This window comes from Triticum aestivum, chromosome 1B, assembly GCF_018294505.1.
Source record: "Triticum aestivum cultivar Chinese Spring chromosome 1B, IWGSC CS RefSeq v2.1, whole genome shotgun sequence".
NCBI classification, from domain to species: domain Eukaryota; kingdom Viridiplantae; phylum Streptophyta; class Magnoliopsida; order Poales; family Poaceae; genus Triticum; species Triticum aestivum.
In genome coordinates this window covers 484,671,447-484,689,227 of record NC_057795.1, presented here as the reverse complement: position 1 = coordinate 484,689,227, position 17,781 = coordinate 484,671,447, and the positions used below count along the sequence as shown (strand labels likewise).

General features: G+C 49.1%; 2 protein-coding genes across 2 annotated transcripts; both read left to right on the top strand.

Moving 5' to 3' along the window:
• Window positions 1-11,850: 11,850 nt before the first annotated feature.
• On the top strand, window positions 11,851-13,910 carry LOC123133516 (pentatricopeptide repeat-containing protein At4g14050, mitochondrial-like). The gene has a single exon (XM_044552996.1). The coding sequence runs from the start codon at window positions 11,854-11,856 to the stop codon at window positions 13,792-13,794; it is 1,941 nt and encodes a 646-aa protein (XP_044408931.1). The 5' UTR covers window positions 11,851-11,853; the 3' UTR covers window positions 13,795-13,910.
• A 1,285-nt stretch (window positions 13,911-15,195) lies between these two features.
• On the top strand, window positions 15,196-16,574 carry LOC123093040 (uncharacterized). Its single transcript, XM_044514918.1, has one exon. The coding sequence runs from the start codon at window positions 15,869-15,871 to the stop codon at window positions 16,445-16,447; it is 579 nt and encodes a 192-aa protein (XP_044370853.1). The 5' UTR covers window positions 15,196-15,868; the 3' UTR covers window positions 16,448-16,574.
• The last annotated feature ends 1,207 nt before the right edge of the window (window positions 16,575-17,781 follow it).

Sequence of the window (17,781 nt, the reverse complement as noted above, 5' to 3'; positions counted from 1 at the left end):
CGCCCCGCAATCATCTTCGGCTCCACGTTGAAGGTTTTGAGCCACAAGCCAAAGTGGGGGGTAGTGCGGAGGAAGGCTTCGCAGACGACAATGAATGATGAGATGTGGAGGATGGACTCTGGAGCCAAGTCGTGAAATTCCAGCCCATAGTAAAACATGAGCCCCCTCACGAAGGGATCCATTGGGAAGCCTAAACCCCGACAGAGGTGAGACACGAACACGCCACTCTCGCCGGGCTCGAGAGTAGGAATAACTTGCCCTTGGGCAGGCAGCCTATGCGAAATCTCGTAGGTTAAGTACCTAGCGTCTCTCAGCTTGAGCACGTCCTCTTCCGTGATAGAGGAGGGCATCCACCGGCCTCGTAGGTCGGAGCCGGAGATTGTCGAAGGTCGAAAGTACCCAAATCTGGAGCCTTGGGTGTTGGAACTCGGGGAAAGGGGCGGATTCCACTGAAGGTTGAAGAAAAAGAACAGGCCTTGGTCTCATTATAAAGAGGGAGAACACCAAGAGTCGTCCCCGTGACCGTTTGGAACCCACCTTCGATGGAGGGGGCGTGGCAACGGGCGCGGTTGGGTTACCCATGTCCGTATTAATGAGAATCCTGGAATAAGGGGAACACGATCTCTGCTTCGACAAGACGTGCCAAGGAAACCGCTTCGCTAAACGCGCTGAGGTGGTACAATAAAAATAATTCGAGTAAAGGCTTGGTAGTGGTGTGACGTCACGCCACAAAATACGTCAGCAGATTGAACTTGTGTAAATATTATTCTCTCTACGGTGGTATGTGGAATTTATTTTGCAGAGCCGGACACTATCCTGGTGTTCACAATCTTCTATAAATTATTTGGAGAAGGAACCCGCCTTGCAATGCCGAAGACAATATGCGCGCAGGACTCGTCGTCATTGAAGCCTGGTTCAGGGGCTACTGAGGGAGTCCTGGACTAGGGGGTGTCCGGATAGCCGAACTATCATCATCGGCCGGACTCCAAGACTATGAAGATACAAGATTGAAGACTTCGTCCTGTGTCCAGATGGGACTTTCCTTGGCGTGGAAGGCAACCTTGGCAATACGGATATGTAGATCTCCTACCATTGTAACCGACTCTGTGTAACCCTAGCCCTCTCCGGTGTCTATATAAACCGAATGGCTTTAGTCCATAGGACGAACAACAATCATACCATAGGCTAGTTTCTAGGGTTTAGCCTCCTTGATCTCATGGTAGATCTACTCTTGTAATACCCACATCATCAATATCAATCAAGCAGGACGTAGGGTTTTACCTCCATCAAGAGGGCCCGAACCTGGGTAAAACATCGTGTCCCTTGTCTCCTGTTACCATCCGCCTAGACGCACAGTTCGGGACCCCCTACCCGAGATCCGCCGGTTTTGACACCGACATTGGTGCTTTCATTGAGAGTTCCTCTGTGACGTCGCAATCAGGAGGGATGCCTTTTCCCGTCTTTAAAGACAGTGCCGTCGTCAACGGAGCTTTGGCCACCGGCAAAACTATCCGGCTAGGCGGTTTTCTTATGACCGCCTGTTCGGCCGCCGCTCCGACAATGACCTCTCAGGTCATCAAAAGCGATCTTCATGTCAACTCGGAATTCGCAGAGCAGCTAGATCCGATGGAGCTCTCCTCCGTAAATGAGCTCTTGGATCGCATCGCCGCCCTGGGAGTCACTACAGACTACGATCAGATTGGGCTTAAAACCGATCTGAGAGAAATTAACTCTCCCCAGGCTACCCACCACGTTGTTGTGGTAGAGGAACAACGCGGCGACTCTTCTTCTATGTTAAAGACCAGTTATGTCTGGATTCCCGATCCCTCCATGCCGGATTCCCGCGGAGGGATGGACGTCAATCAAGTACTGAACCTAAAGTCAGGCATCGGACCAGATTTGTTGGATAACATCCAGCAATCCAAGCTTCCAAATCCGGAAACTTCTCGGCCTTTGAGCCTTAGATTGGGCGGGGTTCCGAATTTAATTCCGCCCGCCCACCCAAACATAAGCGATCTATCTCAAATACGGCAAGAGCCCGATGGAACAGTACATCATTACTGGGCCAGATTCCTCCTGGTTATGGACAGGATAAAGGACTGCCGTGAGGAAAGCGCAATCTCAATTTTCTGCAACAATTGCACGGACAAGGGAATCATGAACGCCATAAGTCATCGCGAAGTTACACGCTTCGCCGACCTGGCGACCATAGTACAAAAATATTGTGCGATGGAGAGTGCCTGGAATACCGAAACCAGGTTTTGGGACAATCCGGCCCTGAACACAACCCTAGTTCGAAATAAAAGGGTGCGTCATACTCAAGCATCTGGGTTAAAAACCAAAAAGAAAAAACCCCCTAAAGGGCACGGAACACCCTGTAAAATCCATAGTACAGAGGGCACCACTCCAACACATAGCCTTCGAGCATGTTGGATACTACGGCAGGTGGCCAAAAGTGGCGAAGGTTTTCTAGCCCCGCGTAACCAGCCCAACAGTACCAGTACGGTATTAACAGTCTTCGAGACTTTCGCATCAAATAATATGTGGAAACGAACAATCCGCAGCCTCGCTGAAGTCTACCAAGTAGCAACAACAAATCCATGGAGCGACACGGCTATCACCTTCAATGCCAGCGACGAACCTAAATTCCGAACAGCCCGAGCACCAGCCGCATTGGTCCTCAGTCCGATAGTGGACGGCTTTCGTCATACCAAGGTACTCATGGATGGCGGCGGCGGATTAAACCTCATCTACGAGGAAACCCTCCAAAAAATGGAAATTGACTACTTTCAAGTCGTCAGCGCCGTACTCGTCGTCGAACGAGAAACAGAAGGGCACAAATTCCCTCTTCAAAAACCAGTGTACTATGTATCCACTGTCTTAACTCCATGCAAGTCCCGGTACCCACATTATCAAAAGATAGCGTATGCGGTGTTCATGGCATCCCGGAAGCTGCGGCACTACTTTCAAGAGTGTTCCATAACGGTGTCCTCCGAAGTACCTCTCAATGATATTATAAACAATCGCGATGCGACGGGCAGGATTGCAAAATGGGCCATTGAGCCCTTACCATTTTACATAACCTACAAACCACGGCGAGCTATAAAGTCGCAAGTTTTGGCTAACTTCATCGCCGAATGGATCGAAGCCGAAATCCCTAAAGAGTACGGTGCATACTCCAATTGGATCATGCATTTCGACGGCTCCAAAATGTTGGCTGGCTTGGGGGCTGGTGTCGTCTTGACGTCCCCAACCGGAGACACAATCCAATACATACTTCAAATAATGTACACGGACTCCAACAATGTAGCCGAATACGAGGCCCTTCTACATGGTCTCCGGATGGCAATCTCCATGGGCATTCAACGCCTAGAGGTGCGCGGGGATTCAAACCTCATAATATCCCAAGTAAATGGAGACTTTGACGCCAAGGATCCGAAAATGGCAGCCTACCGTAACGCCGTCCTAAAAATGTCAGCTCGGTTCGAAGGACTCGAATTCCACCATGTAGCCCGGGATAATAACCAGGCAGCAGACATGTTGGCACGCATCGGCGCAAAACACGATGACGTCCCTCCAAACATCTTCCTGGAGCGGCTCTTTAAGCCATCCGTATTATTGGAAGAGGAGTCCAGAGATAACAACCCGGAACCAACTGCACCACCCAACACGGAACATTCTGACACAATCGGTGGCTCAGCCAATGAAATAACACCTTCAGCCCACGAAATAATGGCAGTAATTGCCCCGTGGATGGAACCATTCCTAGCCTACTTAATTAGGCAGGAACTTCCCGAAGACCAAAATGAGGCCCGCTGCATAGTTCGGCGATCTAAAGCCTACAAGGTTCATGAGGGAGAACTTTATAAGAAAAGCACAACCGGAGTCCTTCAAAGGTGTATCTCCGAAGAGGAAGGGCGAAATCTCCTGGCTGAAATTCACGCCGAACTCGGCGGGCACCACGCCGTAGCCCGGGCCCTTGTAGGCAAGGCCTTCCGTACAGGATTTTATTGGCCGACAGCCCGGGCAGATGCTCAGGACTTAGTCCAATGATGCGTCGGTTGCCAGCTCTTTGCTAATCAAAGCCACATGCCACCCACCGCCCTCAAAACTATACCCATCACTTGGCCGTTCGCGGTCTGGGGGCTTGACATGGTTGGACCCCTTAAAGGGGGAACCCACAAGCAAAAATACTTATTGGTCATGGTGGACAAATTCACCAAATGGATAGAGGCCAAGCAGGTTAAAACGGCAGAATCCGGACCTGTGATAGACTTCATATCTGGGGTAGTACACCGTTTTGGCGTCCCCCACAGCATCATCACTGATAACGACACGAATTTCATGGCCGACGAGGTTAAACTCTGGTGCAAAAACATGGGCATCAAGCTCGACTACGCTTCAGTCTATCACCCTCAAACTAACGGTCAAGTGGAACGAGCAAATGGTCTAATCATGAGCGGCATTAAACCCAGATTAGTGCGGTCCCTCACGGAATCTAACATGCACTGGGTAGAGGAGCTCGACTCCGTACTCTGGGGGCTGCAGACCATGCCAAACCGCACTACCGGATTCACACCATTTTTTATGGTATACGGCCCTGAGGCAGTTTTGCCCTGCGATATAATTCATGTCTCACCTCGCGTGCGCATGTACGAAGAAAGAGAAGCCGAGTTGGATCGGCAGGACAGTTTGGACGCCTTAGAGGAGGAGCGCGACGTGGCAAAATCCCGTTCCGCATTCTATCAGCAGCAGGCTCGAAGATATCAAAGCAGAGAAGTACGGGCCAAAACTTACAATGTTGGCGAGCTAGTTCTACGCCTGCCGGACAAGAAAAAGGACAAACTTAAGCCCAAATGGGAAGGTCCCTTCATCATCGACCAAGTCCTTACCGGCGATGCATACCGTCTACACAACGCATCTAACAACCGACTCGAGCCAAACCCATGGAACGCAGCCCGTCTCCGAAGATTCTACGCCTAGCACCGGACTCAGAGTTCGTCTCCTTCCTCCGTCCACCTTTCATATTTTTTGCTGTCTTTGTTTTCCCTCCTTTTTCCTCCCTCTTTCAGTACAAGCCTCTTGAGGGCTGATTTGCGCTTTGTTCGCACTCACTTGATGTGCTACTCGCATTCGTTATACCTGGGGGCTTCTTTAACAGAAGCTTATTTATATGGGCTTCAGGCCCAACATATGTGTCATACTTCCGCATGTACCTTTTACTCACCATTATATGCATCGATATGACTTAAGTTTTGGCCAAGCTGGGTTGCCTGGCTCCTGTGCTTACCCCTACGTTCCCGATTGTTCGGCTAGGAGGTAAAGGGAGCACCTCTGCGATTGTTACTGCCGGGTCAGCCGGATGTGTACCTCAGACTGGGTGAAGCCGAAGGCTAGCGTTCTTAAGGGAATATTCGGTCGGTGACCTGAAAGATGATTTATTACTTATTTATTTATCTGCCCCCAGATGCTTTTTCTGCTCTTTTCGCAGTCCGGACATGCACTTTAGGGCATGCCTCCCAGGGAAAGGAACCCCTAACGGAACTATTCTCCCTGGAAGATGTTTCTTACTAACCATGTAATATAACATAGCTAGTTGGGCACTTGTCTGATAAAGCACTTATGACCCCTACGCCTTGTCTCCATGCATGCCCCGGTTTTTGTATAACCGTAAGGGTATTCGGACACACTCCGGACTGTTGGGTCCCGAGGTTGAAGCGAAAAGGTCCGCAAAGACAAACGATCTACAATCCGGCTAGAAGGCATTTTACATGTCATTTTAAATTACATCGTCAAACTGACTGATTGTACTCCTCTTCAATCCCATCTAACAGGCTGTCTAATTTACAGTCCCGTTGGGAATATTTCGCGGCCAACTCTACTTGGCCGTACATCAGGCTCACAGGGATCTCCTTCCCATCGGGCCCCACAGGTCCGACCTCGGCCATGTGGTTTGGATCAGCCTTCGTGTACCGCGTCTTCACCATGGCCCAGGCCTCCCTGGCGCCTTGACGGCAGGCCGATATCTTCCACAGACGGAAACGCTGCCGTACTCCCTGAAGCTTCTCAGCAAGCCCTCCAAGACCCTCGGGTAGGGAGACGGAAGGCCATAAGGCCTGAACGACGCCGCTCATCGCCTGCCGAACACGTTCGTGCAGTTGCAGCAGCTCGGGAAGAGGGTCTCCCGTGGAACCAGGCATCTCCTCCGCCGGACGACCCGTGAGCACACCTACAGACACATATCTGTCAATCGACTTCCTCGCCGAACTCTTCTTTTCAAAAGAGTTTGCTCAAGCACTTACTGTAAATGCCGCGACGAAGCCGCCGATTCTCCTTTACGGAGTTAGACAGCTGGACCCGAACATCTTTTAGTTCTTCGCCCAGCTGGGTGTTGGCATCTTGGAGTTTGTTCCTCTCCTGCTGCACCCTCATAAGCACCTTCTCGCCGGCCTTCAGCTGGCGCAGCAGATGTTGCTTGTCCGGATCTAGTCCGGCACCCTCCGGCACCCTCTGCAATATTATTGTCAGATTATACACACATGCCTCACTTCATAAGCTACTTCTCTTTTCGAAATATGAATTACCAGAGGGGGTCTCTGTGGCTCCCCCAGAAGCGGCTAGTGCAGCCTCAAGTTGGGCCTTGCATTCTTGAAGCTCCTGGGACACGTGGGTATTCTTCTCCGTAAGATCCTGCATAACAAATGATCCTTAAATCAGTTAGTTTAACTATTTTAAGTCTCGGGGGCTACTGGCATATATAACTATTAAAATTCCCCACCCGTATGTCTTTTACATACTGCTCCGTGGCTCTGGTTAAACCATCTTGAGCAGCACGGAGGTGCGCGTCTCCCGCATTAAAGGCATTCAACACCTCTGGGGAGAAACACGCGTCATGAAGAACTGTTCGACGACGCCTGTGATTCATGGTGCTCTCCACCTCAGACCTGGTGGCGGACAACCTGTCGGCATCCTCCGTTGGAGGAGCATCCGTCTCGCGCCTTGCGCTCGCCTCCCCCTCCGGACCAGGCGTTGGAGCCTGGCTGGCGGAGGCTTGGTTGGCAACCTCTCCGGGCTCAGTCCGGCGAGCGCTCTTTCTCCTGGAAGAATCATGAGTATTAATAGGAGTCTTTCCCTTAAAATACAATGGTGCGCCATACCTTTGCAGCGACATTTCAATTCGCGCCGCACTCCTCTTCCGCCTGCTGGGCCGCACTGACCCTGGTTGGTCAGTCGCCGCGGGTTCGGCTTCCCGCCGTAAAGGCACCTCCTGTGAAGCACCGTTGGTACACGGTGGTCAGAAATAAGCATTAAAAAAGTAACGGTGTTAGGACTTCGGTCGTACTCACCTGGGAAGCCGGAGATAAACCGGGGTAGTCAGCCGTAATGGCGACTAGAGCATTGTCTATGCTGAGCTGGTGGAACACCCCGTCAATCAGTTCCACCATTATGTCCGGATCCTCTCCCGAGGTCGGATCAAGGGATCTTCCCGGATCCTCGGGTTGTGGAGTCGGGCTTTCTATGCCCTCCACATCCCGACGCAGTTCCTGCGTCGAAATCATAAAGTAAGACACTTATCTTTGAAAGCACGGATCGGATATATAAACGTCCGCTTACCCAGCTCCGAGGGTTATTCATGGAGAATCCATTCAATGGACTCGTGCGGAGGAAGTCCTCCTTCTCCCCCTTGTACAAGCCGGACAGGATCTTCACCAGATCGGCGGCCGATCCCGGCCCCTTGCGGCCATGACGGGTGGCGTCATTCTCCCCGTTGAAATCCCACATGGGGTGGCCCCTATATTGGAGCGGCTGCACCCCTCGCATAATGCATGTGGCCATGACTCCAATCATGGTTAATCCGGAATGGGCCAGTAACCGTATCCGGCCCATCAGATATTGGACGCTCCTATCATCTTCCCGTTGAGGGCTCCGCGGGCGCCAACTCAGGCGTTTCTTCAGAGGAGCGTTGCTAAACTCCGGGAGGCCGATCCGAACTGGATCCGGCAGCGGGGCGTCTTCCATATAGAACCACTCCGAAGGCCAGTCTTCGGACGCCTTCTTCGGGGTTCCGGATAGATATCCGGTCCCGGCGATGCGCCATATTTCGGCTCCGCCCACTTGATATATCGACCCCTCGTGAGAACGGGGTACGAGGCAAAACAGTCTCTTCCACAGCGCAAAATGGGGCTCGATGCCCAAGAACAGCTCGCAAAGAGCTACAAAGCCCGCGATGTGTAAAATGGAGGCAGGTGTAAGGTGGTGAAGTTGGAGTCCATAGAACTCCAGGAGCCCCCGGAGAAACGGATGTATGGGAAATCCGAGTCCCCTTATTAAGTAGGGGACGAAGCATACCCGCTCTCCTTTGGAGGGATTGGGGACGCTCTCCGCCTGCTTCCCACCCTTGTAGGTGGCCAGTCCGGCTCGAACCGGAACCATAAAGGCTGGGGGAAGGTATCCCTCTGCTTGGAGCGTCACTAACTCGCTATGCGGGACTGAGCATCTCCTCCAATCTCCTGGCTGAGGACTGGGAGCGCGAGAAGAGGAGCCGCATCGACTGTCCATGTTGGAATGGATTTTTGTCAGATGCACTTTGATGAGTACTTGCGGAAGGAGGATGGTGTGATTCGGATCTGGATCCTCGCCTCTCTTATAGGCGGCTTATTCGCGCAGCTAGGGGGGTAAAATGTAAAAATACCCTGGCTTTTCGCATTCATACAACACGTGGAAGAGGGCCATTATTGGACGTGGAAGCCAAGGAGCGCAACATTTATGAAGAAACCGGACACTATTCGGCAAACACATGGAACATGGAGGGGAACCCGCCTTGCAAACGCCGAAGACAATATACGCGCCGGACTCGTCGTCATTGAAGCCTGGTTCGGGGGCTACTGAGGGAGTCCTGGACTAGGGGGTGTCATAGCCGAACTATCATCATCGGCCGGACTCCAAGACTATGAAGATACAAGATTGAAGACTTCGTCCCGTGTCCGGATGGGACTTTCCTTGGCGTGGAAGGCAAGCTTGGCAATACGGATATGTAGATCTCCTACCATTGTAACCGACTCTGTGTAACCCTAGCCCTCTCCGGTGTCTATATAAACCGGATGGCTTTAGTCCATAGGACGAACAACAATCATACCATAGGCTAGCTTCTAGGGTTTAGCCTCCTTGATCTCGTGGTAGATCTACTCTTGTAATACCCACATCATCAATATCAATCAAGCAGGACGTAGGGTTTTACCTCCATCAAGAGGGCCCAAACCTGGGTAAAACATCGTGTCCCTTGTCTCCTGTTACCATCCGCCTAGACGCACAGTTCGGGACCCCCTATCCGAGATCCGCCGGTTTTGACACCGACATTGGGCGAACTCTCGGGCAGTAACCCTACCTCATCTCCTTGAAGTCTGTGAAATCTTGTAGGTGATAGCTCATATGTGTGAAGGTTTTCTCATGAAAATGACCATAGATCAAATTTATGATTTTTGATTAGTAACATGTCACATAAGACAACATTGTGCGTAGGTTTCATATTTTTTTGATTTTTTAAAATTAATGGTGCTCATTTGACCTCGATCGTGCCAGCTAGGGTTTTTTCATAAAAATGACCATAGACCAAGTTTAATATATTTCCTCGTTAGTGTGTCTTATAAAACAACGAACGGCGAAGGTTTCATATTTTTCGACTTTTTCTAAATTAGTTACGCTAAGTCAAAGCTTTCGTAACCCCGTTGACCAGCTCAAAACCCCTCTAAACCCCGCGGGGTTTCGCCTAACCCTAGCTCCGATCGTCAGTCGTCTGATCATACCCTGGCGCGAAGCCACAACCCTCAGATGTGGTCTTCTGGAAGGAATTCAGGCTGCGTGCAGGCTCCGGGCCGTTGGATCACAAGGACGGCTCTGCATCATTGGATCGTGGGGCGATCCGCGAGAAGCGATCCTGTTGGTTGTGCTCGGCTGCTCGTCCACCACTGACTCCGCGAAAAAAACCGTTGTTATTGGGCCCAAAAAGAAACCAAGCTCTGGTTGGGCCGTCGAATTGCATTTTTTTTGTGAACGTGCTGGCTCTGTTTTTTGTGAACGTGTTGGCTCTTTTTTTGCATCGTTTGAAATTACACAACAATTGACACTGCGTACGAAATTAAGTTCTTTTTTTCTATACAAATGCAAAATGACCAAATTTATAAGGGCTAAATTTATATAATGGCCACAAGCCCTCTATCTTTTTTTATCATGCAAAATGACCAAATTTCTAAATTTATTTTTATCATGCAAAATGGCCACAAACCCTTCAAAAATTGTCTCTTTTTGTTCATATAATATATATATGACCACGGATTCCCATATGTGCAATTAGCTTCTTTTTCTTCTTATTTTCAAACCACCGTTTTCCACACGTGTACACTCTCGATGTTGCGGTGGGTTTGACAAATGGGCTACTAACTTCACATTTGACCTCATTATTGCCACGACCAAATAACACGTAGAACTACGGCTATTTAAGCCACACTCTGCCTCTGCCATCTCCCACCCTCTGCCTCTGCCATCCCTCATCCATCTGCCCTTCTTGCTCTTCGACCCCTTCTCCTTCTTCTGCACATCCCTCAGCAATGCAGTACATCGGACCAACCTACCGCTTCCCACCCACCGTGTCGGAGAGGCTCTACCCTACCGGCGTGTACGTTGATCGCACACTACGTGTGTGGGCGATATCAAGTCTGAGGGCCGCAAGGAACTTCACCGAGTTCTTCCTCGCGTCCGGCTACCACCACCTCCCGAGGGGATCTCCAACGATGTTCCGCGTCGAGGAGGTCATCCAAAACCAGGTGGTGGTTGCTCTCCTTGCCCACTTCACCAACACATTCGACGCCTTCTACCTCCTCGGCCGGGTGTTTTGGTGTGGCCCCAAGTTCATCGCTTTCACCACCCACAACAGGTTCACGGAGTACACCAACATCTTTCCCACCGCGATGCGCATGCACACTCTTCCGTACCCCATCGACAACGCCCCGAAGGAGTAGTGAAAAGGGCGCCCGGAGGAGGAGCAAGGTGGAGAAGGCGGCGGCTAGGGTTCTAAACGCTCTATCTTCCTTTTTTTAGTCAATGTTATGTTAAGTTGTAATTGAACTATGTTGGAGTTGCTATGGGCTTGTTGGCTTAAGTTTTCTATCTATTCTATTATTAAGTTCTTTCTAGTTTGAACTATGCGATCGTGCTATGAGCTTGTTGGCCCTATCTACATATTGGGACTACAATTTGTTGATTGTTTTCTTAGAGAGCTCGACTTGTTAGTAGGGTTCCCTTGTTAGTAACCACCTAGCGCATGCAAGCAAGCTTTGTTAGTAGGGATGAATGAGTAGAGCTAAGAAAGGGAGTGACTCTTTTTTTTACAGAAGCCACAAATATGTAGCCACCTAGCTAGAAGAGAGGAACCAGTGGCAGTGACCGTCGCTGCATCCGTGGCGGCTGGCGTGCAAGAAAGCTGCTCGGTCAATGCATTGTGGCGGACGCATCGGCGCATGCATGCTCGGTCGGCGCATTGTGGGATCGTGGCATCGGTGCATGCAGGCTCGATCGACGCATGCAGGCAGGCTTTGCTGGGTGCATGCATAGCAGTCTTCTGTCCTGGCGACGCGCGCAGACGTTTAATGCAAGGGATGGTCCAACGGTCGAACAACGACACCACCCAATGCGGCCCCACTTGTCAGGTCGAATGGACGACACAGCCCAGCGTGACCCCACTAGTCAGAGTTAACGGTCAAGCTTTTGACCGGACGTCAACGTCTGTTATGCCCAGTTATGAGGGTTTCTCACAAGGGAGTGGAGAAAATTGAGCAAAAATTAAGAGTGCGGAGATGAATGAGTAGAGGGAACCAGCGAACCTTAGGCCGAACTGAACAGCAGAGGAACAAACGAGAATACAGCATTTCAAAGCTTACGCATGCTAAGTTCAAAAAAAGCTTACGCATGCTCTCCCCCGCCGCCGCCGTTGTAGCCGCCGTCCGCGCCGCGGGCGGGTCACCGACGGCCGTACGCCGCGCCCACGCGCGTCTCCTCAAGGATGGCCTGGCGCTGCACCCTCCCGCGCCGTCCCTTCTCGTCTCCGCCTACGCCAAGTGCCGTCTCCTCCCCGACGCCCGCAGGGTGTTCGACGAAAGCCCGCGCCGGGACCTCCACCTCTACTCGTCGCTCCTCACCGCCGTCTCCAACTCCGATGCTCCTTACCTCGTGCTCCCGATCATACGTCGCATGCTCTCTGCTGACGTCCTCCAGCCCGACCACTTCGTCCTCGCCTCCATCGCCAGCGCCTCCGCCAGGTTGCGAAGCCTCAGTCTTGGTAAGCAGCTCCATGGACACTTCGTTGCTTCCCCGTATAGCGGAGACGATGTCGTCAAGTCTTCTCTGATCGATATGTACTGTAAATGTGGTTTTCCGGATGATGCCAGGAAGGTCTTTGATAGTATGAGTGCCAAGAACAACGTCGTGTGGACTGCACTTGTTTCTGGGTACGCGTCGAACGGCTATACTGATGAGGCGCTGGAGCTCTTCCGGAGCATGCCTGGACGCGGCCTCTTTGCATGGACTGCGCTCGTATCAGGATTTGTAAGAGCTGGCGAGAGTGTTAGCGCGGTGGAGCTGTTTGTTGAGATGAGGCGGGATGCCATCACTATTGATGATGCATTTGTGTTGTCAGCTGTAACTGGTGGGGCTGCTGACCTGGCTGCGCTTGTTCTGGGTAGGCAGTTGCATGGTTTGTCCATGAGGCTTGGGTTCTTGTCCAGCATGATGGTTGGGAATGCATTGGTTGACATGTACTCCAAATGTAGCGATATACACTCCGCTAGAGAAGTATTTGAAGAGATTACAGTGCGTGATATCATCTCGTGGACGACAATGATTGTTGGAGAGGCTCAGCATGGTCGAGCAGGGGAGGCTTTTGCTCTTTATGACCGGATGATTCTTTCAGGAGTGAAGCCCAATGAGGTGACATTTGTTGGGTTGATCTACGCATGTAGCCACGCTGGTCTTGTTCAGAAAGGTCGGCAACTGTTTGACTCAGTGAAGCGGGAGTATGACATCAACCCTGGATTACAACTCTATACATGCTACCTAGATCTTCTTAGTCGCTCGGGCCATTTATCAGAAGCTGAAGAACTCATCACTACGATGCCATATGAGCCAGATGAAGCTGCTTGGGGGGCCCTCTTGAGCGCGTGCAAGAAACACAACGATGCTGAAATGTGTGTCAGGGTTGCTGATAATCTGTTAGAGCTGGGACCAAAATATCCTTCAACATGTGTCTTGTTATCTAATGTCTATGCAGTGAATGGCAAATGGGGGTCTGTGAGCACGGTGAGAAAACTCATGGCTAATATGAAGATAAATAAAGAGCCTGGGTATAGCTGGGTTGAAGTTGGAAGAGAATCTCGTCTGTTTCATGCTGGGGAAGTGCCGGTTGATATGAGAGAAGAAATTCTAGTTTTTCTCGAGGAATTAGTCTCGGAGATGCGCCGAAGGGGCTATGTCCCTGATACCAGTTCTGTGATGCATGATCTGGAGGAGCATGAAAAGGAGCACCATCTTTTCTTGCACAGTGAGAGGCTGGCTGTTGCCTTTGGAATCCTCAAGTCTCTTCCGGGGTCGGTGATCCGGGTGGTGAAGAACCTCCGGGTCTGTGGGGACTGCCATACAGTGATGAAGTTAATTAGTGAAATTTTCCAGAGGAAGATTATTGTGAGAGACGCTACTCGTTTCCACCATTTTGAAGTTGGGAAGTGCTCTTGTGGTGAATTCTGGTAGCAGAACTGATCTGCTGATGTTCAGTTGTGCCTCTAGTCCTCTAGGTATGGTCTAATATCTTAACTTTCCCATGTCTAAAGAAATCTGTACGGAATGGATGACCTTTTTCTATATGACTCAATTGATGTTTCAGTCTTAGAAAAAACAAAACCGTATTGTGCCTTCTCCTTGTATAGATGGGCCAACTAACAAGCGAGACTAATAGAAACTAGAATTGTTCATTTGTTGTATCCTATTGTTCCCAGCTTTATGTACCTCCTGGTAACAGATAGTCCTTTGGAGTAGCCTGGGGAAACTATAGGGTCATGTTGCTACATTTTTTTCCTAAAAATTCTAAACATTTTTGTCGGTGAATTCAAAGGTTATGTTGTCGGTGAATCATGTGTTTTTTTATCCTTCGTACTTGTCTGATCTGCTATTTTGCAACCCAGCTCTCCAATACTGTGGATATAATACTACTAGTAGAGCTTGGTGAAAGATTAGACTGAAGTAGCTAAGATTGAGAATTTCAAAGTAGATCTGTTGACTCAGGTACTCCAATTTTTTCTTTTTCTTTTTAGAAAAGATAAACCCCAGCCTCTGCATCTTGCGATGAACAAAGCCAAATTTTATTAAGGTTCCACTATCAAGCTCCAGTTCTGAAGTACAAGAAAGACAAAAAAACAAGCCAGCAAAAAATTGAATATATGCCTACACACATAGCCTACTATTGAACCGTCACCCAAACCGGTTGTACGTATCCCGTGCTACCATCTCCCATTGGTTGCACCGTGTTTTAATCCATCGACACAAAGTTAGACACAATGGATCCGAATGGGTTATAAAAATTGGAGATGTAGGATTTAAGGTTCTCTTGACCAACAATGGTGCCCTCATCTTGTTCAAGCTGAACAATTGTCTTCTTTCTATGCTACCTGTTTGCAATTAAATGGAAAAAACTGGGTGTTACTATCACCTTCCAGCACGTCCCTCACTTTGGCACTTTGACTAATGGGTTGGCTAAACTTGTTTCTTTACCTTATTACATGCCTACATAACAAGTTTGATGCCACCCCAGTAGAAGAGTTTTATGTTTGTGGACAACATAGGATACCATTTTTTTTTCAACAGCGGTGATTCTGAGATCTTATCTTGTTCCGCGAAATGACTACTGAAAATACTTGAACTATTAGAGAATAGAAGGATACCAAAACTTCAACATGTTTATGTTGATGACTGACGGTGCCGGGATTATTAGTGCATCCAGCTCTGTCAGCGACTTTTAGTAATCAGTAAACACAAAGCAGCAAGTTGCTGTATTTATCGTAGTACATAATTTTGTGACGAAAGGGAGGATTGGAGCAAATCATGAACATCGGGCAGCTTTAATTGCAGAGGGGAGGGCAAGAGAAGGGGGGGGGGGATTCATTACGGTCTCACCTTCCATGAAAAAAGGTAAAACGCTGCTTTTGATAAGGTAAAAAAGAGTGGAAGAGACGAATTGTCTAGTGGAGGCCCATGTGGTAAACTTTAATTAACCCCATGCACATGGCCACCCTCTTGTTAAACACAACCCAACCCTGCCTTACTTGTTGCCATCCTATAGAACCATGGATGGACCACGCCTTAAATATTTCTGTCAAGCAGCACTTAACAACTCTCTGACCATGATGCCAAGCCAACAGTTACCTCTTAATAACTTAACCTACAGCTTCACAAAAGGACATGGGGTGTGCACTGCAGCACTGGTAACAGTTCACCAGAAAGTTTCAGTTTTCTAAGCATTAACTGTTGCAATTACCTTTACGTCCATCAGTCTCAGATTAAATATTTGCGGCATACGCGTCCTACATGGTGAGCCCTACTCCTCCTCCCTCTCTGGTCTCCTTTTCCTCTTTGTGTCAATTCACAAATCCATTTGGTAGACAAGCACACAACCTTTGCTTTCCCTGTGCAGGTTTGTTATTGTAAAGGAAGCAGCAGCAATTCCTTGTTCCATGCTGTGCCTCATCATGGCTTCTTTCTTCTTTAGCATCGCTGCATCATTTGGGCCACTAAAGCTCTTCCTGCCCTTGTGATTGTGAGCAAGTTCTTGATGCTTCCCAGATCCCAAATGGCCATACAACTCACGCTTCTACTCATTTCGTGTAGCCTTTACAGTATGTATTCCTCTTCTTCTTTCTCCACGTCCTCCTCTCTTGCATTGCTGGTGCTGGTTATCTCCACCTGCCTCTCCTTGCTCTTCTCGAACCTCAGACAACTGATGAGAACCAGCAGCCACAAAACTTCCATGGAGGTGGTTGCTCATCAGGAGAAGAGCACTGTGCCACAAGATGAGGTGTCCGAGGATGCGCCGGTGGATTCGGCTGGAAGCCTGTCAGGGTCGTCAGATTGCCAGGTGAGTGAAGAGTGGACTGATGAAGTCTCGGTGTCTGACGACGACGACGAGAGTCTTATTGAGATCTCCCTTGTTGATGGGTACTATGTGGGGCAAGAGGAGCAATGCCTCTGGAAGAAGGAGCAAGACCTCCTCGTTGACTTCCTGCCGGAGTTCGTTCTCGACAGGAGGGACTTCATAGACATCTTGCCGGAGATCGGTGAGGAGGAAAACATGATCGAGATTGACATTGCAAGGGGCTCCATCAAGTGCGCAAACTTCAGCGTCAAAGCATGAGCTTTGCAGAGGTTTGGTGAAGTTAAAATCATTGTATGAATTGCTCCGGAGCTTTCGTCGGGGCAAGGGAGTAGTAGTAGGTTGTACTACTGGACTACATGTGGTTTATTGCCTTGCCTTTTTTTCACAAAGAGCTCAGTTTTCATTAGTGATTCTTCAGTGGAAGCCTTGCTGCATCTCTTTTCTTGTGCTTTCTGAATGTTACTAGAGAAGAAATAAAGCGCGTGCACATATTTTGCTCGAAGATATTTAAGGAAATAATATGCGTGTGCATGGCCCTTCTTTTCATACCTAGTGTTTTAGACTTGAGTAGATTCTAATAATTATGTTAGGGCTAGCATTATCAATCTCAAGGTGGGGTATACTTAAGTTACTTTATACAGGTTAGTGCACTATACAGGACCTCATTGCAATTAAAAAACTGAACATGAATTGTAAGCTACTTGATGTGGTTTTAGAAATTAAGCTCAACCTTTTGTCATTCTGAATCAAAAACTCGGCACATGGTTCAACAGTCTAGAATAATCGGTCTTTTAGTTTGTGCAGCTGGATGCTTTTAGCGGCTGATGTTTGATTTGGAAAAAGGCTCTGAGATCATCATGATTTGCACCTCTATTAGTAGCTTCTAGTGCTGTTCATAACAAATGTAGTTTTGGGGATCCCTTGTTTATTGGAAGATACTGAGAAGATAGAGGAAAACATTTTAGCGTACTACTGTTTTTGGGGTTTAGGTAGCTGAACAAAAGATACACGGGAATGCTTATTTTAACTCCACTTTGGATTCTTTCTCCTTGTTTTAAGTACAAAAATCGAAGATAATGAATGTGAACATTTTTTTATCTGACATGCTGACACTTGACACTTGAGATAAGTGTGCACATGCCTCCATTCACTGCTGGAAACAGGCAATTTCATGATTAACTAGCGGCTAACGCTCACCTTGCCGCGCCGTTTTTCACATATGATACTCCCTCCGTTCCAAAATCTAATGCGCATAATGAGTATATTTTTTCTCACTTGTATTGCGGTTGCTGCCCTGTTTTTTGGGGTTGTTTTTTTCCTAGCTCTGTGTGCTCGGGATGTGATTGGCCTTTTAGTTCGGTAGCGAACCGGAGATACAATTGTCATATATCACCTGTAACGAGCAGTACGCACGAATCGTCCATAGGTACTTCGGCATGAGCCGGCTCAATGGCACTGCTATAGGCGTTTTTTTACTGGCATCCCCGTCTTTATGGCGGGGAGCTCCTATTAGGCCAGGAAAGCTCTCCCTGGCGCCCAAGCAACAACCCTGGTGGCTGACCCATTAGAGCGAAATCAATTGAATTAGAAAA

Bases quoted from the DNA above. Each gene is read 5' to 3' on its own strand.
- LOC123093040 (XM_044514918.1), top strand. From the start codon at position 15,869: ATGCTTCCCAGATCCCAAATGGCCATACAACTCACGCTTCTACTCATT.
- LOC123133516 (XM_044552996.1), top strand. From the start codon at position 11,854: ATGAGTAGAGGGAACCAGCGAACCTTAGGCCGAACTGAACAGCAGAGG.